A 27,976-nucleotide genomic window follows, 5' to 3' on the forward strand; every position below is an offset into this window, starting at 1 on the left:
TTCTTTTACTAGTTTTATTTTATTCATTTTTAATATAAAAGCATACTCAGACCAAAAAAATAATTAGATAATTTTGTAAAGAGCAACCCACAAATACCACACACCATCAGAGGAAGCAGACTCAAACACTAGGCATAAGAAGCCTTTTGTGCAGAAGAAGTTTCATCAGTGAGAAAACAAAAAACCCTCAGACAATCATCATTTTCTGGCGTCACACAGAGACAATAACGCAACATGACCAGGTGCAGTTAAATGCATTATATTTGGGGATAGATATTGTACTTTTTCTTTTCACGACACCGTTTATAAAATAGTTTAAGCTACTTGTAACTTTAATATCTATTTTGATGCATATCCATATGCAAATTAAATGAATATTTAAACTGTATTGTCTGTATTTATGTCATTTAAGCAAACATTTATTCTCCACGCCTGCTTTGCCTTTCAAACATTCAGATTGTGAAGTAAATGCAAATGGTACATCTGCAAATTATGAAAGAATATGCTACACTTAAATCTCAGTTTTATATTATTACACCACAATTTGCCCCCTATTTCTGATATTATCTAATAACAAAGTAACATTTCATGCACTTTTAACAGCTCAATTATTCAAGAGAGAAATGTTGTTCTAAATTCTAACAGAGTCCATTATGTCTCCAACTAAAACAGAACGATTGTGTTAAAAGCAACAGAGCATCTCTGAAGAGACAGTTTCATCACTCTCTGGGAGTTTATTCTTTTCATAAACTATTAAGAAACCCAAACAACAAATTTGTTGGGATTTTAACAGCTTCAGAACAGGCTCAACAAGTACCCATTTTTGTAATTTCGGACCACAGAAAATTATAAAAATTAATTTTCCCTCACTTTGTCTAAATCACAAAAGGTTTGTGAACTTCCTCTCCAACATCTTCTGTCACTAAGGTCAATGACTGTTCTTTACAATCAGACAAATGTTAGTGCGCCACCATATGGACACTACTGGTATTACGGTTGAGCCACACTTTGAGAGCAAGGGGGAAATAAAGGAATAAAATCAGTGAAGAAAGTGAAAAAATACGATACAAGAAACTCAGAAAACAAAATCAGGATTCATATTTGACTTTTATAACCTGTAAAGTTTCTTTAAACCTATTATTACTGCCATTCAGACACTTACATAATAGGCACATACACACCATGCTCTGCTACTGATGTTGCGACATCATGTTTTAAGAGCACAATCTGGATAATCACTGTAGTAACCTCATCTCTCGGTCTGAAGAGGTCGCCTTTTGTTTCTGTATGCGGCTCCTTTATTGTCAGGCAGTTCAGGCGGTACAGTAAGTAGTCCATCTTGCACGTCTTGTGTCAAACAGAGACTGCATTTTCTCAGAACAATCAGCTCCGGCACCATCTCTCTATTGCTTTAATCATTAACATCTACACACGGCAACAATTAAGTAACAAATTGCCATGGGAGGGATACATTGCATGTATACAAGCGCAAACAAACCTTCATCAGTCTTTTTTGGTACATCACACTGAAGCAGCCCTTCTTTTTTTTTTTTTTTTTTATCCACTTTTGGTGGTGCTATGATTATATTAACACACAGCACGAGAAAGTGCACTGAAACTGCTCACTGCTCACTCCTGGCTGGTTTTTTTAGTCTTCGTTACACATGAAAAGATGACCCAATAAAAGGAAACAAAAACAGTAAGAAAGAAAAAACACCCAGCAACAATAAATGTGTCACGACTGCCAAGGTTGAGCACCTGTCCAACGGCGAGGTTAGTGTCAGAACCAACTTCATACAGAAACAGATTTACAACACTGGTGGCCATGAATGTTTAAAGAAAAGCGACATCAGCCATTTAACAGGATAACTGTGTGTAGAAATATAAAACATTTGGAAAGCCAATGTTTGCTTAGCCTCTATTCAAACTATGCAGCAGCAAAAGCAGCAACAGCCCTGGCCGATGGATTTTCTGTCAGACTAGACAAAGACACGCACACACTGTCAAACATACAAACATACATGCGCATATTTTCTTTCAATGTGTAAAAATAGAAGATTGAACACAGCTAGTATATAGACAGATAAATCTACTTGCTCAAGGTGGACGTTTCTCAAATCTGCGCTTTCCCATCAACATCAATCAAGTACCTGTCTAAATCCAGTAGAGATTTATACATCTTTTTTCCACTTCTATACATTTTCTATAAAACAGACATGGCTTAAATTAACTGATGATCAACAGGCATAAAATACCTTCTTAATTCTCTTGTGCATTTTACAAAAATCCATTTTATTTACTAAAAAAGAAAAAGGAAAAAAATAAAAACAGCAGATGAAATCGAGCTGAATGATCGGCTGGAAGCTCACTAACATATCTCTGCGTTTGTTGGTTTGCTCAGAGAAACAGGAACCATAGGACACAGCAGGCACCCACCTGGGATGTCGTAAGTACAAATGATCGAGGGATTAAATTAATTCAACATCAGGGGGACGTGTAAGGATGATGGGTGATTGCTGCAAAGCGGCTCAAAGAAGCCACTAAAGAAGGGGAATTTACATTCTCAAGCTCCAGTTGAAAAAAAAATCTCTAATTTAGTAACTGTATTGTGGTCTTAGTGCACAGTACAAAGTACCCCTGAGTTCTAGGACAGGGCAGGTGGTGCATCATTTAGAGCACCATTTGGGGGAGGGGGGGTGGCTGCATGCCCCGGGGGTGTGTGAGGCTCTTTAGGCAGTGGCGGGGCAAAATAATGGTCCTGGGCTAACAGTGTTGTGGGAAGCTGAGAAGAAGCATGGCTTGGGGATTATAGTACAATGGATAAGGCTCTGGTATACAATGTCATGGTCATTCTTGGTCTCCTACCCCCCCCCCCCCCCCCAGGCTGCATCACTCTTTCAAACTGAATCATATTTCTGAGCAGCTACCACCTTCAGTGACTTCCTCACCAGGTTCTTGGGCTGGGGATTTTTCAGATTGCACATTACACTGATTCTATGTCGTTTGTACTTTCTCCTCACTACTCTTCCTCCCTCGTAGGAAACTCCGGTATTCCTTTTGTCCTACAGTTCATACAGTTTTTCTCTGGACTGCCCTGACCCCACCCTCCCCCTGTTTATTTCAATGCCGATTTAGACTGCTCGGTTCTCGGGTCCACAGGCTCGGTGACTGGGCTGTTGCATCACGGCCGCTCTTTTCCCCCCCATAGCAGAAAGTAGCTGTATTGAGGGCTTTTAGATATTAATCAATGGGGATTTTATCTTCTAGCTCCAGTGGGCTGTCCTCAGTGGGTTCCTCGCTCTTTCCGAGCTCCTGCAGCTGCTGTCGCCTCTGCACCTCTGCCTTCAGGTTCTCCAGATCTTTTTGACTGAAAAGGAAATAAAAAAAAAAAAAAACATGATTTTAAATGTAAGAAATTTATGGTATAGCTTGTTCATTTCAAATTACTGGCCACTCAGAGATGTGTACAAAAAATAAGCAGGGTTGGTCTCACCAGGACCAATCACTGGCTGGGCGTCACTAATTCTACCTTCTTAACCAGAATTTTAATTAATTAAAACTCATTGATTTGAAAGGTTGCGGTTCAAAATAGTTTGTAGAGTATATTTTATATCCAGTGTCTGTCTGCACACGTACTGTATGTTCATGCAGTTTGTGCATCACAAATTTAGAATACATTTTAAAATTCTTTTGTTTTTAAATCACTAAATGGTCTTGCCCCACCATACCTCTCTGAGCTTCTACACCGAGCGGATCCCTCAGGTCAGCTGACCAGCTGCTCCTGAGGGTTCCCAAAACAAGGCTGAAGCTCAGAGGGGATCGAGCGTTTTCCGTTGCAGCTCCAAAACTCTGGAATGAACTGCTGCTGCACATCAGACAGGCCTCCTCACTGTCTAATTTTAAAACCTTTCTTAAAACCCACCTCTTTTCTTTGGCATTTCACACCACATAGGTTTGTTCTTTCCATGTGCACTATATTGTATCTGGGATGGGCAGTCCAGTCTGTTCAGTCTATTTATTGTGTATTTTGCTTTTAGTTCTATTTTTTTTTTAAATCTAGTTTTATTGTTTTTTCTTAGTTTTATTATTTTTATCTTTGGATCGTGTTTTTACACTTCTGTACAGCACCTTGGTCAACTCTGGTTGTTTTAAAGTGCTTTATAAATAAATTTGATTTGATTTAATAAATCAAAGGGTGTGACCTCGTGTGTTCCTGAATACCATTTTTCAGGGAAAAGAAACAAAGGTGGGTCTGCAGTTACTATCAAGTGAAGGAATGGCAGTTTTCACAGGAGAATAGTCTGCAGTGTCCACAGCTGAAAACAGCACATCAGATTCAGAGTGTATCAGGAGCATGCATGCTGTTTTCTTAAACATTACATGTGGCTGTGCACTGGGAATTAGCTCCCCAAGGTCAGAAAATCAAAGCACAGCTTTACTGCAGCATCCTGAGGCGTCTGAGAAAGAACATTCGGTACAAATGATGCCAACTGTGTTGAGATGGCGTGTAGGAGCTCCATGTACTTTGTGGTGAAGTATGGTTATTTTTTTGGCCACAACACAATCATTGCCCCTCACCCTCCCTACTTGCTAGAATTGGCTCCCCATGACGTCTTCTTCTTGAGGACTGTTCAAAGGTCCGCTTTCTTTGACACAGTTTCAGAGATTTAGCGCTCATCGCAGATGGTGCTCGGCGTATTTTCATAATGACACTTCCAAGGAGTGTTACAAGCATAGCAGAGCTGCTCAGAGTGTTGTATCATTCCATAAAAAGACTGCTTTGAAATGGATAGTGGCCAAATTCAAGTCAGGCATGGGGTTGTGATTTTTATAGGTTATCGTCTTGGAACTTTTTGATCACCCTTGGTACTGGAGCTAGAAAATAGTTCATTCTTATAAGACATAAAGCTATTTTCAGGGATGGCTGATTGATAGAAGGTGAACACAGTGATAGACTTGAAAAACTTGAACAAAAATTTTAATTCCAAGGTCTCAAGAGGCCACTGCTGGTGTTACAGCCATTATAAACCTCATATATTGTACAGAGAACACACTTATACACCTTTCTGACTCTACCTGAGAGGTATAAAGATGATGCCGTTGATGATGTTGAGCTGCTCCAGGACACTTGCCATGCTGGGGGCAGTGAACTGGAAAACGGAGGGAATGTAATTCATAACATTAGTGGTATATATTTCAGACTGAAAAAGATGGAGAAACAGAAACGTGTCTGACTCAGATCAGTCACCTTGAGAGGCATGATGCTGGCATTGGAGCCGTTCTTATAGATCTCATTCATGGTTCTCTGCAGAGCTACAGCCTGCTGGGTGAGATACTTCAGATACTCTGAGCTCTCCTTGGTTTTCTCATGTGCCTCACCCATCTGAGAAGACAGAAAAATGCCATCAGTTTAGGATATCGCCTCATCATGACTGATAAAAAGTGTGTCAGCTCCTCAGTGCCAACCTGGTTCTTGTAAATAGTGTAGCCCTCCTTCTCGTGCTGTAGTGCAGAGCGGAACTCAGCCTTGCTCTCGTACGCTCTCGCAACCAAATGGTGGCTGAAAAGAACAACAAGGCAAACGTTACGCAAACCATCATGTCTGCAATATTACTACTCTGGGCCTGTGAATGGTGAATCTCTCCCCACACCTGAGGGCCACTTTGAGGGACCGGGGTCCATGGTACTTTGTGTTGATGGTCAAGGCGTTCTCCAGGAATCTCAGAGACAAATCATACTCCATCACTCCATGCAGCACCAGCCCGATGTTACTCTGTGGAAGCCACGAACAAAGAACCAGTCTTTATTACTAATCCTGTGTTTGTCCTGCAGCAGATCAGATTTTACCAAAGATATAATCGGTATTAATTATGTTAGAGGCTGATAAATCTCAAGACTGCACTCACGTCTAGAAGTGCCATCTCTGGGTGATCCTCCCCGCAAACCAACAACATGAGGTAACGAGCACGATAAAGCAGCTTCAGGGCGGTTGAAAGTTGGCCGTTGGCGAAGCAGTACAGAGCCAAGTGCATCTGAGAAGTGATAAGAAGAAACACGAAGGTTAGAAAGACATTAAACATCTTTGGCATGATAAAAAATTGTTTCTACAATAGGTCTGACAGCTTACATATTCTTGAATTGTGTTGGGGTGCTCGATGCCGAGGACTCTTTCACTCATCAGAACAGCCTTTTGCTGGTTGCTGAGAGCCTGCGGGGAAACATAATGCAATCCTCATTATCTTTAATAATAAGCTGTTTTTTTAAAATATTGTATTATATTCTGTCTTGACAAAGTGTTTAATAGAATGAAAATAATTAGAAAGTCTGGAAAACATCAATAAAAATGACTAAATAATAAAGCAAAAATCATAAAAGCAGCCAGAGATCATAAAAACAAAGATCATTAAAACGGTCGGGACATAAACCAAAAGGGATCATAAAACACTGCCACAAATCAGACATTACGAATGTGTAAAAGAATAAAGAGACAGAAGGCACAAAAGACATGGCCCCTTTGATCTCAATTGGCAGGCTGCTTGGGAGCAGTAATGGCAAAGGTCCGGTCCTCTTATTCACAAGCTGATACCCAAGAATAACCAGCTGAGCTCCGTTTACTGATTTTTACTGATCTGAGAGAATCCTTCAGAACAAAAGGGTCCAATGATCCTTAATGTAATTTGGGAAAATGCCATTTAATGCCTGTAAAGTGATAACATTTTAATTTCAATACTGAATTTTACAGGTAGCCAGTGTAAATTGCCACGTGCTGTGTTGACATGGTCATATTTTTAAATGCCCCTTAGGGTCCAGACAGCAGCCTCCTAAACCAGTCGGAATCTGTCAAGGGAGACCTGACTGAGGCCGGAATATAACGAACTGCAGTAATCATGATGGGAAAAACAAATTCACGCATAATCCTACGCAAATCTTTAGTAGAAAAGAAAATATACTTAAAATAACAGTGGGCCAAGGATAAAGCCTTGTGGGACACCACATTTAAATTCATCAGTTAAGTTGATACGGCAACCAAGAACGATTGGCTTGAGAGATTCAGGATCCTAAAATCAAATATACACTTAAAAATTGTAAAAGTTGCGATCGTTTGTGCGTACCTCGGGGTGGTCTCCCATGATGTAATTAAGGCGAGCCAGCAGACGCAGGCAGGCACAGATCTCTACATGCATGGCTCCGTACACATTGTTGAAGAGGTTAAGAGCCTCGTTGATCAGCTCACAGCCCTCCTTCAGGAAACCTGGAAATGAAAAAGATTTACGTTTAGATAAATCAAAGAATATCAGCAAAAGCTATGCTCTCAAAAGTGTACAATCAGACATTATCTGTTAAAGTAACCATCACCTTGTTGTACTTTGGCCTGTCCACTCTGGAAGAAGTGGAAGGCATCTGAGGCTTTGGGGTTTACATGCTTCACAACAGGGAAAATATTCAGGATGTCCTCCTCTGTGAAGGCAGGCTTGTGGCGGCTGTCAAAGTTGTACTCCTTTATCAGGATCTAAAGTCAAACAAAATTATATTTCTATTAATAAAGAGTAGAGGGTAAATGGGTTGGTCATTTGGTGAGGTTTCCATAAACTAAACAAGTTTCACCTGGATGCCAGTTTTGATTGAAATTTCTCTGAGCAGAGTGATTTTCTGAAGGCCATATTTCTCCACCACCTGGTCGACGCTTTCACTGAGGAAGAAAAGAAAATGGATATTTGTCATGAATAATCACACAATGCTTGGAAATGCATGAATAAAAAGTCAGCTTGTCAACATGTGTTTCACAGTAACAGATGGAGCCCTTACCACTGGATGGTGAAGTGATAGTAGCTTTGTGCCTCAGAGGCAATGTTCTTCCACAGCTCGCTGGGTGTCAGGCTGGCCCACGCCGTGTTGTCGCCGCTGCCTGGGACCCTGTTGCGACGTTTGCGGCTTTTGCGGCGTGACACCAGCTCGTCAGGAGGCAGGTGGGCGACGGCGTCAGGGAAGGAGCTCAGGAAGCAGTTTAGGAAATGGCTTACAGCAGCTGAAAGGGCAGACAACTCCACACCCTGCAAGGTGACAAAGAATGTAAATCCCCGATCAAAATGAACGTTGGTTGATCATTTGAATGTGCCAGATTGGATGCATCGTATATTACAAACCTGGAGGTATGTCTTGAAGATATGTTTTGCACATCTGGTGATCAGCTCACTGATTCCTATTCTCTTTAAGATACAAAAAAAAAAAGAGATGTTAGCATGAGTATCAGCATGGATGCAGATTGTGTGATGGTGGTGTTTTATACACACATAGAAGTGCTGTAGCTGGGCTTTGGCAGGAGTTTTGTCCACAAACTCCAGAACTGTGCCCAAATAGCGAACATTGATGCCTCTCTGGTGCAAGGCCTCTGTTAGTGTGGCTCCATCCATGGGAAGAGCGCTGTGGTCCAAACAGTCTTTAACCTGTATATAAAACGCACAGATATAACTTTAAACTCAGACACACAACAAGAGATTTCAGTCCATTTCTGAGCTGGATCTGTGTCACTGACCAGTGAAGGGATCTGACAGGACACCAGGAAGGCAGCAGCGTCTTTGAGGAGCTGCTTCTGCTTCTGGACGTCTTCTGTGCTGTCGTCTGGGAAACGCACTCCTGGTTTAAAAGCACAGTCTCTTCTTTACTTATATATTCTTTTATATTGTAATTGGCAATGAAAATACTATTCAGTTCACCATCAGTAACTCTAACGAGGCATGGGAGACCTTTCCAGCTTCCAGAACAAATGCTAAAATGGTGCACAAATGAAAAAAGTCCAAGAGCAGATATCCTTAAACTTTAAACAGAGGTGTCGTATCTTTGAAATTTTATGAAGCCAAAAACATGGGAGATGTTGGATATGGATGAAACAATGTGGAAATTATCTATGGAACTCACTCAAAGCTGAATAAATCAAAGATCAACAAAAAGCCCTTCATTTGCCCCATGGTAAGATGCTAACATGAGATAGTTTAGCACATAGCTGTTAGCAAACAACGACGGCGTATTATTACTGATCAGTTACATCATATGAAGTCTAATGTATGGATCTAATGGAAGATGAGGGAACAAAATACTCAGAAAAGAAACCCAGAAAAGTGGAATAATTTGGTTTTTGTAGCTATTAGCTAAAACATATTAGACAATGAAAGCTATGCAGAGTCATAAAGTCATAAAGAAATGTGAGCCTAAAATAAAACAACATATTGACTTAGCCTGCTGTGGAAGAACACCATTTTTCCAATGTATGTTTGTCAAGAAATGAATTGTGAGGAAGTGAGTTACCTAATGCAATAACATCCTCTTTATTTATAATAATCTGCTGACAAATTACAGCTCTCTGATGCATATTTAGTCGGTTCTGTCTACTTCTCCCAGATATTTGAGAGCCATTTTCCATAAATCTGCTGTAATATTTCACTGATATCATTGATAATGGCATAGATTTAGATGCTGAGTGATAAAGCGTGACCGGCATAGCAACAGTAACCAAGGAGGTGGGCCGTGAGGGAGCCAAATATGCTAAAACGTCTAGAAAAAGGAAATTAGACACTAACAAATTCAGCTCAGGGACTGAAGATGGATGGCGTACTGCATCTATCTCGGCTGCTCTTCTAAGAGGGTAATACTGTCATTCTTCTTCTTCTTCTTTTCCTTTCGGCTTTTCCCTTCAGGGGTCGCCACAGCGAATCAATTGCCTCCATCTAACCCTGTCTGCTGCATCCTCTTCTCTCACACCAGCTACCTTCATGTCCTCTTTAACCACATCCATAAACCTCCTCTTTGGTCTTCCTCTTGGCCTCCTGCCTGGCAGTGGGAAACTCAGCATCCTTCTACCAATATATTCATTCTCTCTCCTCTGGACATGTCTGAACCATCTCAGTCTGGCCTCTCTGACTTTATCTCCAAAGCCTCTAACATGTGCTGTCCCTCTGATGTACTCATTCCTGATCCTATCCATCCTGGTCACTCCCAAAGAGAACCTCAGCATCTTCAGTTCTGCTACCTCCAGCTCTGCCTCCTGTCTTTTCCTCAGGGACACTGTCTCCAGACCAAACAACATGGCTGAGGGTAATACTGTCATTATGCTGTTATATTACACACTGCAGATTCAAATCCATTCAATTTCTGTCTGCATTAGTTTTTTCCTTCTCAAATCACTTCACACTAGGCATTATGATTTCACAGCTGAATCTGGTCATTTGTGTTGTAATTTTTTTACTCTGGCTGGTCTTGAAACAAACCTTTCTTTGGCTTCAGCCTTGTTAACATTGAACATACGCCCATCCAAAAAGTTGCAGAGATTTGTTTTTTTGTGCCTCAATTCATCATTTACCAGCTTGAATTATCCACATACAAAAGAAGGAACAAGCTTTTGGTAGAAAAAAAAACTGAAAATCATAAGCATCAAAATAGTTCTCAACCTCTAAGTTGTTTACTAAGGTCCCTTTAATGGCTACGCAGCTCATTTTCGAATAATTCTAACACAAAGTGATCATTCCTTTTGTGTTTACCTGGAGAGAAGATGTCTGGGTTGAAGCGAATATCGAAAGACGTGTTGCTGATGGAGCCCACCGCCTTGCAGGCATTGAGGACCACCTCACGGCTTTTGGGATCTAACAAAAGATGCAAAAAAATGTTAGAAGAAATGGTGCGGGACTCATAATGTCAACGTATCTGAAAAGTGAAGACTGAAGCCATGTCTACAGAAAGCTGGTGTTTTGATTTGCAGTATTATCAATGCTGCAAATCAAACTACAGATTGCATCACTGACCTTGTAATTCTGTTTATTTCTTCAGCCAAGTTTGAAGACAATGCTAGGCTTACTGTAGACATGGCCTGACTGAGGACCCACCACCACGTGTTTACAACCACAAACAGACTAGGTCAAGCAGATTACCGTGATTTAGGATCAATCGAACACCACACCAATCACTGAACATGCGATTACTTCTGCATTCCAAAGCACCATTTGGATTAATGGACACAGCAGCTGATTATTCATTTTACGGGGTCAAATCCTAGAAGGGATCACAGTCTGGAGATGGGCTGATTGGGGGCCAACACTCTTCTTTGCAGGCTGAGGACTGAACAGGGACAGCTAGTCGGGTGGAAAGAAGCCACTACCTGTACTTTAAATGAAATTCTGCCTGATAAACTACCACACTAATGCCAGACACACATTTTCTCTAAAATTGTGTCAGATCAGTTAGGTTTTAGTTCATTTCTACTCGTCTGCAATTAAAAACTGCCTTTTTCTTTGTAATTTTCCACCAGAGTAGCTCTCCCTGCGTCGCCCTGGCCTTGTTTTTTGCTGGACGTACCAATACCAGATCCATCTTCGGCAACTAAGGTCTCCGCCAGCTCTTTGGCCTGAGCTAATCCTGGAATACTTTCCTCAAGCTCCTTACCCTCCAGTGGGCTCTTGCATTCCCCATTCTGAGTGGCTGCCGGGTCTAGAGGCCCGTTTGTTGCGGGTTTCAAGGAGTTTTCTTCAGTTTCTGCTTGTGAGGCAGCGGAGGTGGCGTTTTCTGTCTGGTTTGTGCCATCTGTGGACACTTCTGTTGCATTACAAGAATCTGTAGCAGTGGTCTGTGTCTGGGCTGTGTCAGCTTTGCACTCTGTGGATGTTTCTGAGGTCTCTGTGATGGCCGGTGCATCAGCTTTGCTTGAGTCCTTGTTTGCCTTCTGCTGCATGAGCTGTAATGCTGCCATCTTCATGAAGAGGAGATATCTGGAGAATCGACAACGACACACATTAATAAAGTCATATTTATAGTAGCACGTGTTTTAGAAAAGCTCATGTCGGCACACAGCAGCACCAACCTGTGCTCAACGAAGGCCTCGATGAGCTCCTGGCGTAGGCAGGCCAGACGGTGGCGGTGCTGGCGGGGGAAGCCTTGGCGCTGACTCTCTGGAGGCAGCTCCTCTCCGTCCACAGGCAGGAAGTTCAGGTCAGGAGGGAAGGTACGAAGCAGGTCCAGAATATAGTGTCTGCCATCATTCCCAATGATGCCTTTACATTCAACAGAAGAGCACAGCTCCACGGTGTCGTTCTTCTCATTCAGCACACTGTGATGCTGGACCTACAGTTTACAGCACACGGATGGAAACATTAACTCGTTGGTGAGGCAAAAGATCTGAGCTGCAGCATGCGTTGGATGTCTGTCAGTCATAACATAACAGGAGAAAAACTCAACTTAACCCTCTGAACTCCAAAATCTGGCAGTAGGTTTGAAAGCCAGATTATAAAACATAAAATAAATTCTCAAAAATGCCAAAATTACAGCATTTATCATAACAAGAAACAGACATCATTGTCAGACTTTCAACTTTCTGACAATACCTGAACTAATCATGTGTAACTGTTTTGTCAGGAAGAACAAACAAATCTTGGTTTCAAACTGTGATATTTCATCAAACTATACGTCAATTAAAAACTTGCCGAAAATAAACGGTTTAGAAGAAAAAGATAACGCAATGAAACAAAACTTCTGTTCTCCTTGAGGCAACAAAGAAGCAATGAAGTCTGTAACTAACAGTCACTGCAGGCCGAGCAGATAGACAAGCACGTGAAATCTCAGCTTTTCCCCCAGTATTAGAAACACCTGTGGGCACCTGAAACAATCCTGTACATGATTCTATTTCAGTCATTTGTGTCAAACTATTAATTAAATAAACTCACTTGGACTTTTTTTTTTTAGTTTTTATGATATATGGCATTTTAACTTGAAGGCATTTTTGGGTTCTAGCAGTGGTTGTAAAAAACTTTATACTGCAGTGAAAAATGAGCCCACAGTAAGTAAAAATGTAACAGGAGCAAAAAAAAAAAAAACACCTGGAAACCGCTTGGAGTTCTGATGGTTAACATGAGCCTGTTGATACATGTTTCTAGTTTAATAATCGCTAGAGGTGATACAACCGTCGTGCTGCTGACCTTTAGCGGCCTGCTGGTCTTATCCAGCAGCTCCAGATATTTGCTGTGAGAAACAACTGTCTTTCCAAAGTCGATGGAGCCGTAGATGACGCTCTGCTCCTGCTCGCGTTCCAGGATTCCTGGGATGATGGACTGAGCTGTGACCCGGTAGCCTCTGTAGTCCACCACTACTGTTCCCAAGGTGTACAGACCCTCCACATCCACTGCCCCGTAAGCCCGCACTCCATTCAAGTCATTGGTGGGGGCGGCGTGGGCGGCTGCATCGCCACCCAGCTCACGGTAGTGCTCCCGCACATCGAAGCCCAGACTGAAGAAGATGTTGTTCCAGATGAACATCTGCATGCGAGTTTCTTCACCGGGGTTGATGGCCATTACGTTGCCATCAATTACTGCCATGGCGCCTCGAGTGGCAGCTGCTGCAAAGTCACTGTGGACCTGCAGGAGAAAAAGACGAAGGTGTTAGCGACATGGAAGAACAATTTACAACTCAGAGTGGCACTGCATTGCCTGCCAGCAGAGTGAGTCAGCAGTTTGGGTGATTCAGCCTCCTCTGGTCTCCACAGTTGATAATCGTAAACAGATTTAATGCCAAGAGGCTGAGTTAATAACTGCAAAGGCACAATAAACTGATAAACATTAACAGTCTCAAATAAAGCCAGAAAGCTTCAAGAGCACCTTGAATATAGCTCTCTCTCTCAGCAGTCGCTCAGGCAGGTTCTTCCGAGAAAGTTCTCTGGTGGTCTGCAGCTCCTCGTTCCAGTCTCTGGTCTGAAAACGAGTCAACACACACACACACAAAAAAACAACATTTTAACACAGTGGAAAACCTTTACAGCATTTATTTGCATGATGTGCCACATGATTCAGCTTCGTCCACCTGTCCAGGTATGTGCTCCTCATAACCCAGGCGAGAGGTGTAGGCGTCCTCAGCTCGAACACAGTCCATGGCGTGGTCTACCTGCGGAGCGGTCCAGCTGTACACCTGGAAAGGCGTCGCTATCCTCTCAAACGGGTGTCTCTGGACTCTGCAGCAGAAAAAAGAAAAACAGAAGAAGGCATCACTTTGTAGTTCTGCAGTAAATATCTCTTTGTACAGTTTATCTGAAGGTTGCATTTGTTGGTGTAAAGCCAATAAATAATGAGAGCAAGAGTCTTGTAATCATGTTTCCCTTTTTGAGTTTTGTTCGTTCTGTACTTCAAAACTTTGACCTGCTGCCTCTTACTGTAAAAGCAAATGCGTTCTTCAAGCTTAAATGTATGGAAGAAATGACTACATAGTCTTCACAGAAAAATACAACAACAGCAAAGAAAAGAAGGTTTTGTACAAAGTGAACAGAGGTCAGAGGTTTACCGTGTTCCACCCATTTCCTCTCAGAAATAATACAGGCAGTATGAAGACAAGCTGACCAAAGAAGAACAGCAGCACATTCAAAAACACCTCCAACTAAAAGCAACAGCATGTTTTCACCTCTTCTTTTGCAGGGCAGTGAAGTTCTTCTTGAAGGCAGGGCTGATCTGGCTCAGCAGCTCAACCAGCGAATGGCTCAGGAAGCTGGGATTGGCTGGTTTGGGGTTGAAGGTGTAGGTAGTAGATCTGAAACAAACAATCACATTACCTTCATTATTCACATCAGTATGGCTGCCAAAAAGCATTTGACCTGAAGTCTACTAACTGAAGAGCACAGCTGTTTATTTTCATTGTCGATTATCCATCCATTCTCTATACACCACTTTATCCTCACTAGGGTCATGGGGGGTGCTGAAGTCTATCCCAGCTGACTCGGGTGAAGGCAGAGGACACCCTGGACAGGTCACCAGTCTGTCACAGGGCTACATATACAGACACACAATCACACTCCCATTCACACCTACGGGCAATTTAGAGTAACCAATTAACCTCAGCATGTTTTTGGACTGTGGGAGGAAGCCGGAGTACGCGGAGAAAACCCACGCATGCACAGGGAGAACATGCAAACTCCATGCAGAAAGATCCCAGGTCCAGGCCGGGATTTGAACCGGGGATCTTCTTGCTGCAAGCAAAAGTGCTAACCACTACGACACTGTGCAGCCCTCTTTGTTGATTAATCTATCAATAATTTTCTTGATTATTCAAATAGCTGTTTGGTCTAAAAGATGGCAGAAACTGGTGAAAAATGTTGATAAGTGTTTATGAAAGCTCAAGAGGACATCCTGAAAGGTTTGTGTTTTGTCCAAAACCCAAATATATTCAGTTTACTACCATGAGGAGAAAACAAACCATAAAATATTCAAATTAAAGAAGCAACAAGCAAAGAGTTCAGTATTTTTTCTGGAAACAGATTGTGGAAATAGTTGGGGAATAAATACACAACTAACAGATTAATTGTTGCAGCAACAACTCGGTGTTGGATCAGTGAGCAGTTTTCCAGTAGGATGAAGCTCAGTGAAGCTGTAAACCATTACATGTTAAACAGTGGAAGCTACAATGTTTGTAATAAAACTGTTAGGGAAAGTCAACCTCCCTCCAAACAGCACAGCATGTTTCCTGACTCTACTTGATAGTTTAATCCAATTACACCCCATTATTGTGACTGTTAAGCTTTCACTGGCATCCAAAATTAGGATCCTGCTAATACACTGCTGCGCTCGTATCCTAATCGACACTCGATCTGCAGTTTAAACCTGTGAATCCTAAAACCTGCAGGCAAGTTTTGAAGGTATGTTATCACTAAAAAATAATAAATCACAAACACTACAGTAATTATCAGCACCAGAAACTGTGAAAGCAGAAAGGAACAGACTTTAAACTCTCCAACACTACGTAAAGTACTCGTTTGTTTTGTGTTGTGTCGGAAAACGGAACCAAGCAAAATGACATTATTCTACAGGTCTCCAAAAATACAAAAAAATAAAGGACTTGCTCTAACCACATTAGTGATTCAGCTGTGCCCAAAGGTCCTGTGATAAAAATCCAACAACCTCTCGACTGAAATGTGGGCCGTGTGTATACAGAGCAAGTACACTACAGTAGTAATAAGTAGTAATATATCTGTAGTATGTAAGTGGTTTTTCCAGTGTTGGTAATACCTGTGGGGACTGTACATGGTTATTCCAAGTTTATTTCTTTTTTGTAAAATCACTATAATATACATGTATAATAATCATTTTTGTCTTTTTCTATGATACGCCCTTATAACTTTGTGATACTGCACAGAGGACATTTTTAAGGTCTTTCTACTTCTAACGATGGTTGAGCTGTTTCTACAGAGATACTGCACTTTATACTGCTGTTAAAAAATAAGCACACAGTGAGCAAAAATGTGACAGTAGAAAAAACATGTTCAGAAACTGCGTGTAGACATCTGTCGCTTGACAACTCATGCATTGACTCTGAGTGTAAAGGAGGAAAAAAGGACCTGTGACCATGGTTTATTAAGGTATTATCTGCCTTTTTTTCCCTTTTTTTTGTTTGTTTTGTTTTTGTCTTTCTCTTGAAATCAATTTACTTTTGATTGGCTTGTTGTATTTTTTTGTCGTGTTTCGCCCTGTTTAACTCTTTCTTTTGATGTTGATTATGTTCGTCTTGGTTTTGTTCTTGCATAAAATGTGAAAATACATAAATAAAAAGATAATTGAAAAAAAAAAAGAAAAAAGAAACTGTGTGTAGCAAGTCCAACTACAACAATCATATGTCTGTTGTGTTTAAATGGAAAGCTCCACCATAGAAAATGTGCCGTCGGGAAGGAGTTTTATGACCTTCTAATCACAGTCTGACTGCTGCAACTTAATGACACGTTGCGTATTCTGATCGCTATGGCGCACTGAAAACACTCTGCATATCTGCGTAACAGTAGCTGCCAAATGTTTTGTGTCTGAACCGCATCGGGAGCATGAAGGTGGACTGACTGGTTGAGGTAGAAGCCGCGTGTGGAAGCGGTGACGCTGACATGGCGCTCCTCCACAGTCACAATGTACAGGTACATGAGGTCACCGTGCATCTTCCTGTTTCCAGGTGGAGGGTTCCAGCCGCTCATGGTCAGGACCTTCAGGCACTGCATGGGCTGGTAAATGACAGACAGAAAGTTTGAAATGTTACGGCTTCACCTTGATCCGACTGCTCACTCAAGCTTAAAGTTCAAAATGTTCTTCCGCTCTATGAGGCCTACAGGTGAGACCAGGCTGCTGCTCACCTTCCAGTCCTTGTTCTGTGGCTGGAGGGGCACCAGGGGGCGCTCTTTGCTGCCGGGCAGGATGTGCTCTGGGGGGGTGCAGTCGATCTGCTCCAGCTCGTTGCCCTTCTTCTTCCTCTCTCCACTATCTGCATAAGAAGAACCAAGACGTGCATTTCCACACATTAAAATGCATGTTGCTGAACACCAGCTGTCCATGCACTGTTGTCTTACACACTGGACTGCTAAATACTTAAGCCCTTCTCAGACATTGACGTGAATTAGAATTTAAAATCCATAAGCGAGAGGACAGAAAACACTCTGTTTTGCTCTCTCTGCAAATGCCGTACAAGCATTTCATGTCTTTCTGTAAATGTGCTACGATGTCTGAATCGGGCTGTGAAAACATTAACAGGAGGCAGCGACGACTGAGGACTAAAAGCACAACTGTGGCCAAACTGTGAAGTCAGCATGACTTGTCGTGTGTCGTACCTCCGAGGTCTCCGTCAGTGAAGATGCTGAGGAAAGAGAGGGAGTTGCAGTCCACTCCGTTGTAGGCGTCTGAGGGGTCCAGACTCTTCAGCAGGTCTCTGATGTGACGCACATGGATGCGAGCTTCACGCACCGTGTAGGGCTCTGGAGTAAAGAGAAGCAAAAGGGCGTAATTAGCAGACAGCAAGTGGGCGTTAGAGCAAGAGATCAAACTGATAAACCACTTTAATGAATCATTCAGTTCAGTTCTGGGCAGCAGCTAAATGCAGTAAAAGCTCTCAGTATTGGACTGTGCCAGGCTATAAACGGGAAGACGAACATTAAGGCTGAAATTCAGAGATTTCCTTCAAAACACATTAAACATGTTCGATAATATCGGACAATATGCGACAGACTGAGGTACGGAGGGCTAAATTATGGCGCTGGATTGTACTTTTTTTGTCTTTTTATCATTTTAGTGTTAAGAATTGTTTTGGGCAGACCAGAAATCATGGCTCAATGAGGCACTGAAGCAATAAAGTTATAAAAACCAGAGCACATAAGCCGTAAGTGTTTCTCCTGCTTGATTATAAGTTACTACACCTGCTAACTAATTATATTAACTCGGTCTCCCTATTTCCTAAGAATAATGAGATGAAGATGAGGGTAACTGTTGTCATTAAGATTGATAACAATCACCTCTAACACCCCCTTGTGCAGTGGATATCTTCCACCGAGGAGTCTTTCAACCATTTATCAGATACAACTGGGATTCACAGATAATCTGCTCTTCTTTGTGAACTGGGCCAAACTAATCATCTCTTTGCCTGGCCTTCATTCTCCCGCTGACATCTGCTCCACTATTGGCAGTAGAAGCACAATAAATGAGTAAAAGTTGGCTTCTGTTCTTAGTTTATCATAATAGGTAACTTAATCCACAGCTGCTGAGTGGTGGAATGCTCCATATCTACAGTGTGTGCTCGTGATATGACATCTAACCCGATAAAACAAACTCTGAGTTCTCTATCGGTGCCTCCAGCATTTTAGAGGCCAGAGCACTGCTTTTTTTCCCTCATGATTTTGAAACCTGAGGTTATAATTGTGGCACAATCAAGGTGAAAATCTTTTTTTTCCCCCCTCCTTATCAGCGTGTCTGTGTGGTGACAGTAAGCAGTTAGTGCCTTGGCTGAGCATTTTTACCTTGAAACTGTCTCAAAAAAAGACAACTTGCAGGCAGAGTCTTATCATGTTCTTCTTTCAGAATTGGTTTCTGGTTCAAACACGTATGGCTGAATTACTCCAACAATACAACTTGCCATTCTATAGCACAGAATAGTTTAACAGTGTTTGAGCAGAGCTGTAGGTGAGCTGGTGTGCTGACCTGCAGCGAGTAGACGTTACAGATGTGGAAATTGTAGAGGAAGCACCGGTGTAGAGCGGCATCCAAGACATTTTATGATCAGAACGAATGAAATGACTTGAGTTTAAATTAACGGGCAAAGCGGGATTTTCGCAATTTGACTGAACATTTAACAACAGTTTCACGTGGCTTAACGAACCCATATCGCATATTAATTACTGCTTTACACAGACTTTTTCTCAGTATATTCATACACATGACGGTTAAACACTACAAACACAGACATTTGCTTTGGCTGATGTCAAATAATGTTGATCACGTTTATCAGGTTGTATCTGCCCTTGCTTTCTGACTTCTTCACCTCCATTAGTGCTGCATTTGTTTTCACACGAGCAGGTTAGTTAAGACAACCTGGCGACACTTTTTGAACAGTAACACTAGGTTATTTTAGTGAGGACATTAACTGATTACTGTCTTTTTTATGATATTTTTGGCCTTTCTGGCTTTATAATACATTTCATTTGTATAGCGCTTTTTAGAACACTCAAAGACGCTTAATTGGATTCCTTTATTGGATAGGTACAGTGTGGGAGGCCAGGCCGATGCGTCGGGGACTGTTCATGGATCACACGCTCAACCAGCTGAGCTACCTGGGAGTCCGTGATTACTTTCTTTTAATCAGGTAAAAGTATAAAACAAAAAAAAGTAATGTGACAGCAGCTGTTAACTATGAACTAAGCTCAGAAATCCAAATGTTTCTGACTCTGACCTTCCACCACTTTGAGCAACGAGCCCTCCTGCAGGCCCTCGATGGACTTGAGCTCAGCAAAGTTGTCCAGCACGTTTCCATCCAGCTGCAGAGAGAAGCAGGTTCGGTGGCAGGTGTCCTCACGGTCCATCAACACCTGATGGATTTCCTGCACCATTTCCTGGGGGGACACCTGATACACAGGAGGAAAGAAAAGAGACGACGTGACAGGGACACGACGATCACCAAGAAACCTGCAGTTCAGACTGCAGAAGTATTTTACCGTAGAACACACACTGATTTAAACGCAGCCTAATCAAGTCAGAGCTAACTCTTACCTGCAGGTCAAACAGCTCTGTTCCCGGTGCCTGGATCTTCACGGTGAAGCCGGTGTCCTGGATCACTATCACCTCCTGCTCATTAGACTCCTCCCCTCCGTCCACCTCGCCATTCCTGTCCTGCTTCGACTCGGCCTCCTCCGTGTGTTCATGAGCCCCGTCACCATTCACCATGGCTGTATCTGCACTGTTCCCTGTAGCAGAAGAAACAATAATGATAGCATAACATATGGACCATTTAAAACCAACACAATCATTCAACTAAAGCAGCTAAACTACTAACTTAAACAGCGCATTGACAGGAAACGCTCTGAGCATGGCATTGACATACTGTCACGTTGTTAGCAAACATTTGCTCATTTACACTTTCAATTCTGCATGCGTCTGTCTGATGAAGGCCACTCTCTTAGCTCTGTATATGTTTTCAACCATCTCTTGAGGCAAATATCTAGTCATTAAATGTCTCCTTTCAGTAGTGAGTTGGTAAAAAATGAGGGGTTTGTTTTAGAGCTTCGGCACAAACTCTCAGGCTACATTTGAACACTGACACGGTCGTAGGATATAATGGAAAAAGAAGTAGTATGTTAAACTCAAAATGCCAAAAATAGATAGATTAATCCTTTCTTGATCCCGCAGTGGACAAATTTTCAAATCCCGAGATATCCAACAAGATTAGGTTGCATTTTGCTGTTTAGAAGCCAGAATACATTTCTGTTCACTCTGATTCACAATCCATTGCACAATGTAAGATACCTAACAGTGCAACTACAAAGCTTTATCTGTTCCGTGCACAGACGGCAATAGATATACGAGCAAGGCGGCCAAAGCTTAAGACGCAATGTTACGATGAAAAAGTACGTCAAAATTATTATGTGCATGCTGCATTCAACAGTTCATGCTTTGTAGGGGAACTCTATGCTCTTTTCCACCTGGAAATTCTTTGGCTGCCATTAGTCGACAACCTCCACACAGTCAGCCATGCAAAGGAAGCCACCCTGACAACAGAAACAACAGACTTGTCTTCCAACATAACCGACGTGCTGCCAGGCAGCCGGGTCACAAACAAGGAACACAAACCTCTGGGTGTGGATGACCTTCTGAAATATTTATGAATGGGTGAGCAGAGCCAACAAAGCTCAGCTACAGTATGCTGCCGCCACGACATTTAATTCAAACAAACTCCACACATATGACAGAATAAGGCTGAAGAATCTGGACGTCGTGATTTCAGCTTCTGAAAAGCTGCAACGATAACACAAAAATCACAAATGCCTGAAACGTGACAATAAGCAACTAGCTGCTCATCTACACAGAAAAGTAGCCAACTTCCAACCTGCTCAAACCGACACTGTTGCAACACAGAGGGGAGTTTAGCCAGAAGGCCTTGAGGGATTGAGTCAGAAGGATTTGAGCATTCACAGGAGGGAATTATTGGTAACATACATGGTTATTTAATACGCTTTCATTGTGGCAAATACAATACCTGAAGGCAGACAGCCTCTTTTATGGACATCTGAGCTTTTAAAATGAAGGTTGTACATTGTGTCAATAAAATGAGCCCTAAAAAGTCAGACACCAAACTGGATTATTACATTTTCCACCTTTTCTTGAGTAACAGTTAAAATGAGAGGAAACTGGCATGAATAAAAATGAGATGTATTCATTCAGCGGAGCAGAGGCCGGCTATGCGGATGTCAGGCGGCTGTTTTCTGTCACTGGGACACAAGTGCTGCCAGCTAGTGTGTCCTCTCTCACTGTCAAGGGTAACACAGCGTCAGGGTTACTGAAGAGAGGGAGGGGTGGGGCTCCATGACTGGACCACGACCCTTAGTGGGAGCGATCGCACCGAAATGGTGGAGGAGCCCAGGGCAGAGAGGAACGGCAGGCCACGCTCTGAATAACAAACACAACGGCTCCAGAGCGAGTCAATAACGCTAGAAGGAGGCGACGGCTCGGTGTCGAGTGTTTCACCGACTTCGTTTTCACACATTTAATTTCTTTATCAGACTTGAGCTGTGAAGATGACAGACTAAAATCCCTTTATACTCCATGTCTCGTCCAAAAATTACATCGTTTGTAGAAATTGCATTCCATAAAAAACAAAAAATGTTTGTGTTTCTCTTTGCAAACATTAAGCCATTTGTGACTTGGCTGTCAACATCAGTCACTGGACAAAAACGTAGGAACTTTTTGGCTGAACTGCAGGCTGTGTTTACACAAAAATGATCAAAGCCAAACATGGAAACACATTCAAGTTGTAAATAGTAAAATATCTGTTGTATGTTGAGTCACTTATTATTTATACAGTATGGTTAACACCTGTGGGCAAGAAATTCAACTTCAGTTTTGTCTTTTTTATGATTTACGGTATTATAACTTTGTTATATTGAACAGAAGACATTATTTGATTCTTTGTACCATGGTTGTGCCGTTTCAACAAGAGATAAAGGACTTGATTTTTGTATTAAAAACGACCCCACAAGGAGAAAAAAATATGTGTCAGGAGCAAATAAAAAACTCCTCGACAAACTGCTTGGGGTTCAGACTGTTAAAGTATACTGTGGACTAGACAGGAGGGCATCCTTAGTTTTAGTCCCTAGCACCTTAGAAGATCAGGTAGTGACATCTTCCATGCAATTCTGTAAAGATACACAAGTTATAGCATCTTAATGTGAGGATCTGCTGTATTTAACCCTGCTTCATTATTTTAAATGTCTCGGGTCTCCAAAATGTTTGTCAGATGAAAGAAGTATTTTCAAGACGTTATCTCTGAGTCTGGAATGCCGTAAGCTATGACTATAATTTTCACTACTTTCTGGTGTTTTACCAAACATATTAATCAAACATAATGTTAGTTAAAGTTCCTCCACTGACATCATCATTCCTCAGAACAAGCAAAGAAACAACTGCCATGTATCAGCAGCAATCATTTTAGACTGTCTGACTTATTCCAACGAATAATAGTTCATTTATGCGGGGTAAAGTGTGGAGCTGGTGTTTGATTAGGGCTTCCAAGATTTAGCTTTAGTTAGCAGCATTCACCATATCCGGCAGGCAACAGTCCAAAGGGCCACAAGGCCTCTGATTGATGAGGCATTGCAGCAGACTCAGCGTTGCAAAACTGACCCATTTTGCTCCACAGAAGTGGAAGAAAGTTCATTAGGGAGTGAGGAGAAATAAAAAAAAGAAAAAAACGCGGATTGTCAAGTTACAGTTTAACTGTAAACAGGACAAATGTGACGCCTGGTATTGTCCTAAAGGGGAAAAGCCAAGAAGCTGAGATGCACAAAGACTTATTCATGATGTATTTCCTGGAGAAATATCTACCCAGGGTTGAGGAACATGATATGTATCACGAGAAGATTAATCAGAGAGCATCAGTGTTTAATTCACTGCAATGGCTAAAAAACAGACACTTCCAATTCATTGTTTATTTATCAGTTAAACCATGAATCCAATGAGCTTCCAGAACATACACTATCCCTCTGCATGTATAAAGGTGGTCAGCATATCATGATGTATTAGTTTTCAATGTAAATTCACACACAATGTGTGAGATATGTTTCTGTATGAACCAGCCCCAAAGCCAAGTTTCTAAAATGTCATTTTACATCACTTTAAACAAGGACTTTGGTTTCTCTTCTGGTCTTAAATACCATCACTTTGCTTGTAGTCACTCAATTTGGTTAAAAATAAAGAAATCTGGTCAGAACAAGACAAACTCCACATTAGTAATTTGCAGCTCCAATTTAATGGAAACCAAAGAAAATATTCACATCTAAAACCCATTAAAAATTAACTAATGAATCTTAGAGACCATTTTAAACAAAATTATGCCACAGAGGGGTGAATACTGACCTAACTACACACAGCGATGGTTGGACAGTTACCACACAGAAGCCCTCAAGGTAAGGAGCAAATAAGCTAAATGAGATAAAGAGGGCAAAAACAGACATAATGAAACACCACAGCAGGCACAGCTGAGACTGCAAATGACACATCTTCCCTCAGAATCCAGCTGCCAGCTCACAATAACAATTCACAACATCTTCTATCAGATAATGTCACAGTTAAAAATAAGCCTTTCTGTACAACAGCCCACTTCTCTTGATAACCAAAGTAACCAGCAGCCAGCCATCGCTCCACTTTGCAGCCCTTGACATGGGGACCGCGGCTGCTGCCATGGCAACGTTAACCAGCCAGACAACCCTGAAAGCAACAACAACAACACAACCGCACAAGGCCTGTCTGTGATGATGTCTGATGCACCACAAGGTGGCGTCCTGCTGGTGGACAGACGGACTGACTGCATCTGCAACAGAAATTCCTGTCTACAAAAACTCAAAACGAGGTACTTGCTGAATAAAAGAATCACTAAAAGCTTCACAGAAAATTAAAATTGTCAAGACATACAGATACTACCTGGAGATAATGTACTGTATAATTATGTGGTAACACACGGTGAGTTTAAGTCAGTCAATAAATCAAGAATTAAGAACATGACATTCAAGAAATTTACAAAAAAAGGCCAAAAATGTTCAGGTGTCTCACATTTTTGGTTTCTTGTAAAGTCCAACACATTGATCTCTGCAAACTCTTAAAATGACTCAAATAAACAATAACTCTTTGATTCCTCTCAACTCACAGCCATTATTTTCCACTATATCATGGGGTTACACAATCATCAGGTCATTGCAACAGATGATGAATACAGTAGCGTTAGCTGGACAACCAGCCAGATGAGCTACTGTGCCAGGGTGTCAGTGATTCCTGGGATTAGCTTAGACACTCTTCACCCCACAGGAACACTAAGCTTCTTAAAACCACTGACAGTGGCCCTCGCCTCGATGTGTCGGCTCTGCCATGTGTGGCTACTTACAACTCCTCACTTCTTTGTTTTTAACATCGCTGCAGTTTCATCTTGTTCACATGGTTGTCATTGCATGTGTTAGTTCTTGTCACTTTCTCCTTTCTTTTTCTGTCTATTCACTATTGCATGTAATTAATGTTGTGTCCTTGCTGTCAGGTATTTCTGGCTCAGGAGCTGTGCAAGTCTGACCTACTGGAGACTTATCCCGCCGATGGAGACTTATCCCGCCGATCGGTCCAATGTTTATGCCCTCTTGTCTGTTTTCTCTCCATCATCACCCTTTACCCTCACCTGAACCGGCTGAGGCAGGTGGCTGCTCTCCCCGAGTCTGGCTCTGCTGGAGGTCCTTCCTCTCCACTATTGTTTAAGACATCAAATAAAATTATCCACATAGAAATACAGGAGCATCTTGTTGACTGGGAATCCTTGGATTTGTTGGGTTTTCATGTATATTTTTGTAGAATTATGGGTTCAGGGCTACATTTGTCTGGTTAATCTCCCCAATTAATAAACTTTTCTTCAATTCAGTCCTTAATTCTCACCATAAATAACACTGTACGGTCAATATCTAAACTAGTTAGGTTTAATTGTAACGCCAATCTTATTATTCTGCTGGAACAGCTGCTATTTTAAATGCGCTATAAAAATAACGCTAGCTTGACTGACTCATGCTTCGCCCCTTAAATTTGCCACTGCTTTTATTGCAGATTTCGAGCACTGTTGCAGGTAGTGATTATTTCATAAATAACAATTTGGACCATAAAATGCCATACTAATTGCACATCACAAGCTCCTACATTGCTACTATCAGATTTCATGTTTTTATTTTATTTATAATAAAACTACTAATTCAGGAGTAAAGAGCATGAACTCGATCCTCACAATTGAGTATGCGAAACCAGGAAAGAAAGCTCATAATGCTGAAAAACTACCTTAAACTGTTGTTGAACTATCAGGACAGCTGCCTACTGCTGTTCTGTGTAATGTGCCATTTGTTGCAGCTCCACCAGGACGAATCTGCTGCTCCACGTGAGTTTGTAGGAGGAGTTAAAGTCAGATATATAAGTAATCCTGATAAGTTATTAAACAACCAGCACATCTTCACCCACAAAGCGACACAAGCTCATCCATAGACCCACAGCGCACTGACACACTGTCGCCCGGGTTGCAGAGACAATTCAAGGTCCCACATGTGAGCCAGTCTGACAGCCTGCAGGACTCGGTCAGCTCTGGAAGTCAACTTCACCGCCTGACAGTCCTCGTGTCGGTTTAATCTGCCTCCGTGCCGCCGCTTCACTGCGATCCGCCACGAAAAACCTAAAATCGCAGCTTACTCACCTCACTTACACCGCTGTTCGTGTATTATTAGCGTAACCTTCCCTCTCTCCGTGCATCATGACTTTTTCTACTACGACCGGCTTCCGCTTCCCGGTCGAGGAGGAACACAAGATATAATCTTCCCCAGCGGGGGAGGAGGGGGAGGCCGGTTAGAGGGTTTTGACCGACCGCAGAGCGATTCACCGGCCTGACATCACTTAAAGAGTATTTTTCATAACACGATAACGACGTATTACATCTGTCACACTGGCTCTCGGACAAGTATTCCTCGGAAATACTGAAACCAAGAGTGCGGCCCCCCCTGTGTTGGTGCGGGCGGTGTGCCGCTCCGCTGAAGGTGACCTTCAGTCGGTTCCTCTGTTACCGAACATGTGCGTCAGTGAGTCCGCTTCACACAAACTGCTGCTCTGTGGCAGCTTAGAAAATATGTACTATACAGCCGGTTTGAGCTTCACCAGAAAAACACCCGTCTCCAGTGCTTATGCTCGGCTTTTTGAGCTCAAAGCGTCACGCCGGTAGTGACAGGAGCGGCGAGTTAGCTAACGAGCTAACTATCTGAGCTAACGAGCTAACTATCTGAGCTAACCATCTGCATACTGAATGAGGGGAGCTAATGCTAGCATGCCGGCTAATTTGTTTGGATTAGCCTGGCTGGTTTGCTGACAGTGTCAGGTTGAAGTCCATGGCAGCAGCTATGGCAGAACTATGGATGTAAAAATGAATCTATGGAAGTTGCTAGCTCGCTAATTAGCACAGAGGACACTGACAGGAGGTAGCAGGTTAGCAAATGGTGCAAACTGGACCATGCAAACTTGCAGAGGCTACCAAGGAGATGTTGGGAGGAGGAGGGGGTGAACCTCCACCTTGGATCTGAGGACTTTTAAGTCACATAACAAAGCATGAAAGTAAATGACACTGTCTTTATGCAGGGGCACTCAGGAGACAACACTGAAAACAGCTGCACAGTGATGCCAGATACACGAAACTGTGTTGTTATTGTGTGCATTTTCATAATCACTAAGTGTGGTATAACAGCACATATGTGGCAGTCGGTGTGCAGCAGTCTCACCACAGCCGCAGGGATCCTTCACACGCGTCTTGCTGCCGTCTTTCCCGTCCGGGGCTCCATCCCCGGCTTCATCCGCAAGATCAGCCGGATTACAGTTAGGCACTGACGCCGGGATGTCATCTGTCTTGCTCACCATGGTCGGCAGTCAGTGTAGCGACAGAAATCCCCCGGCAGCTTCGCGTGAAGTGTGTTCGTGAAAATGCAAAAAGAAAGAAAAGAAAATCTGCTTCTCTGGCTAAGGCAGGCTGGCTGGCTACATGCGAAGGGTACAAGCTTACAAAAACAAGTCTACAGAGGAAGGACAGCACTGTACATGGTGCTGAACACACGTGGTTCGCTCCTCCCCTCCTCTTGACCTCTTTGCCTTTGCGTTGCACTTCCCACCCACCGAGCGTGGCGCTACGGAAACCCACATGCGACAAAAGTCTTTTTTTAAAAACTCGTCTTTATGTTTGAATTATTGTCGATTTACCTCTACACTAAAGACAAACTGGAAGCAGTGTGTGACTGAAAAACCTGAGTATCACAGTGGAATAAATACATAAAATTAGAAATAACACTAAAGCACAAGAGCTGCACCTCGGTGGTGGCCTTGCAGCTAGAAGGTCCCTGGTTCACATCCCAGCCTTTCTGGGATCTTTGTACATGGAGTTTGCATGTTCTCCCTGTGCACACTTG

At 42.3% G+C, this 27,976-nt stretch overlaps 1 protein-coding gene across 2 annotated transcripts; it reads right to left on the reverse strand.

Annotated features, from left to right (window-relative positions):
• cluha (clustered mitochondria (cluA/CLU1) homolog a) lies at window positions 1–27,674 on the reverse strand. Of its 2 annotated transcripts, none has more exons than XM_022202566.2 (27): window positions 27,299–27,674; window positions 20,022–20,215; window positions 19,705–19,876; window positions 17,597–17,740; window positions 17,126–17,253; window positions 16,842–16,996; window positions 14,425–14,550; window positions 13,834–13,981; window positions 13,632–13,724; window positions 12,957–13,391; window positions 11,846–12,105; window positions 11,431–11,753; window positions 10,533–10,634; window positions 8,534–8,634; window positions 8,292–8,444; window positions 8,145–8,207; window positions 7,807–8,051; window positions 7,606–7,690; window positions 7,357–7,510; window positions 7,113–7,252; window positions 6,128–6,208; window positions 5,907–6,032; window positions 5,652–5,773; window positions 5,467–5,560; window positions 5,249–5,383; window positions 5,077–5,150; window positions 1–3,367 (listed from the first exon to the last, which is right to left on the reverse strand). In XM_022202566.2, exons 1-27 carry the CDS (start codon window positions 27,432–27,434, stop codon window positions 3,241–3,243), a joined length of 4,116 nt encoding a protein of 1,371 aa, XP_022058258.2. In that variant the 5' UTR covers window positions 27,435–27,674; the 3' UTR covers window positions 1–3,240. The 2 variants fall into 2 exon arrangements, with proteins under 2 accessions (XP_022058258.2, XP_022058257.2); XM_022202565.2 differs by having other exon boundaries at window positions 11,344–11,753.
• Between the last annotated feature and the right edge of the window lie 302 nt (window positions 27,675–27,976).

This window comes from Acanthochromis polyacanthus, chromosome 13 (genome assembly GCF_021347895.1).
Source record: "Acanthochromis polyacanthus isolate Apoly-LR-REF ecotype Palm Island chromosome 13, KAUST_Apoly_ChrSc, whole genome shotgun sequence".
Taxonomy (NCBI): Eukaryota; Metazoa; Chordata; class Actinopteri; family Pomacentridae; genus Acanthochromis; species Acanthochromis polyacanthus.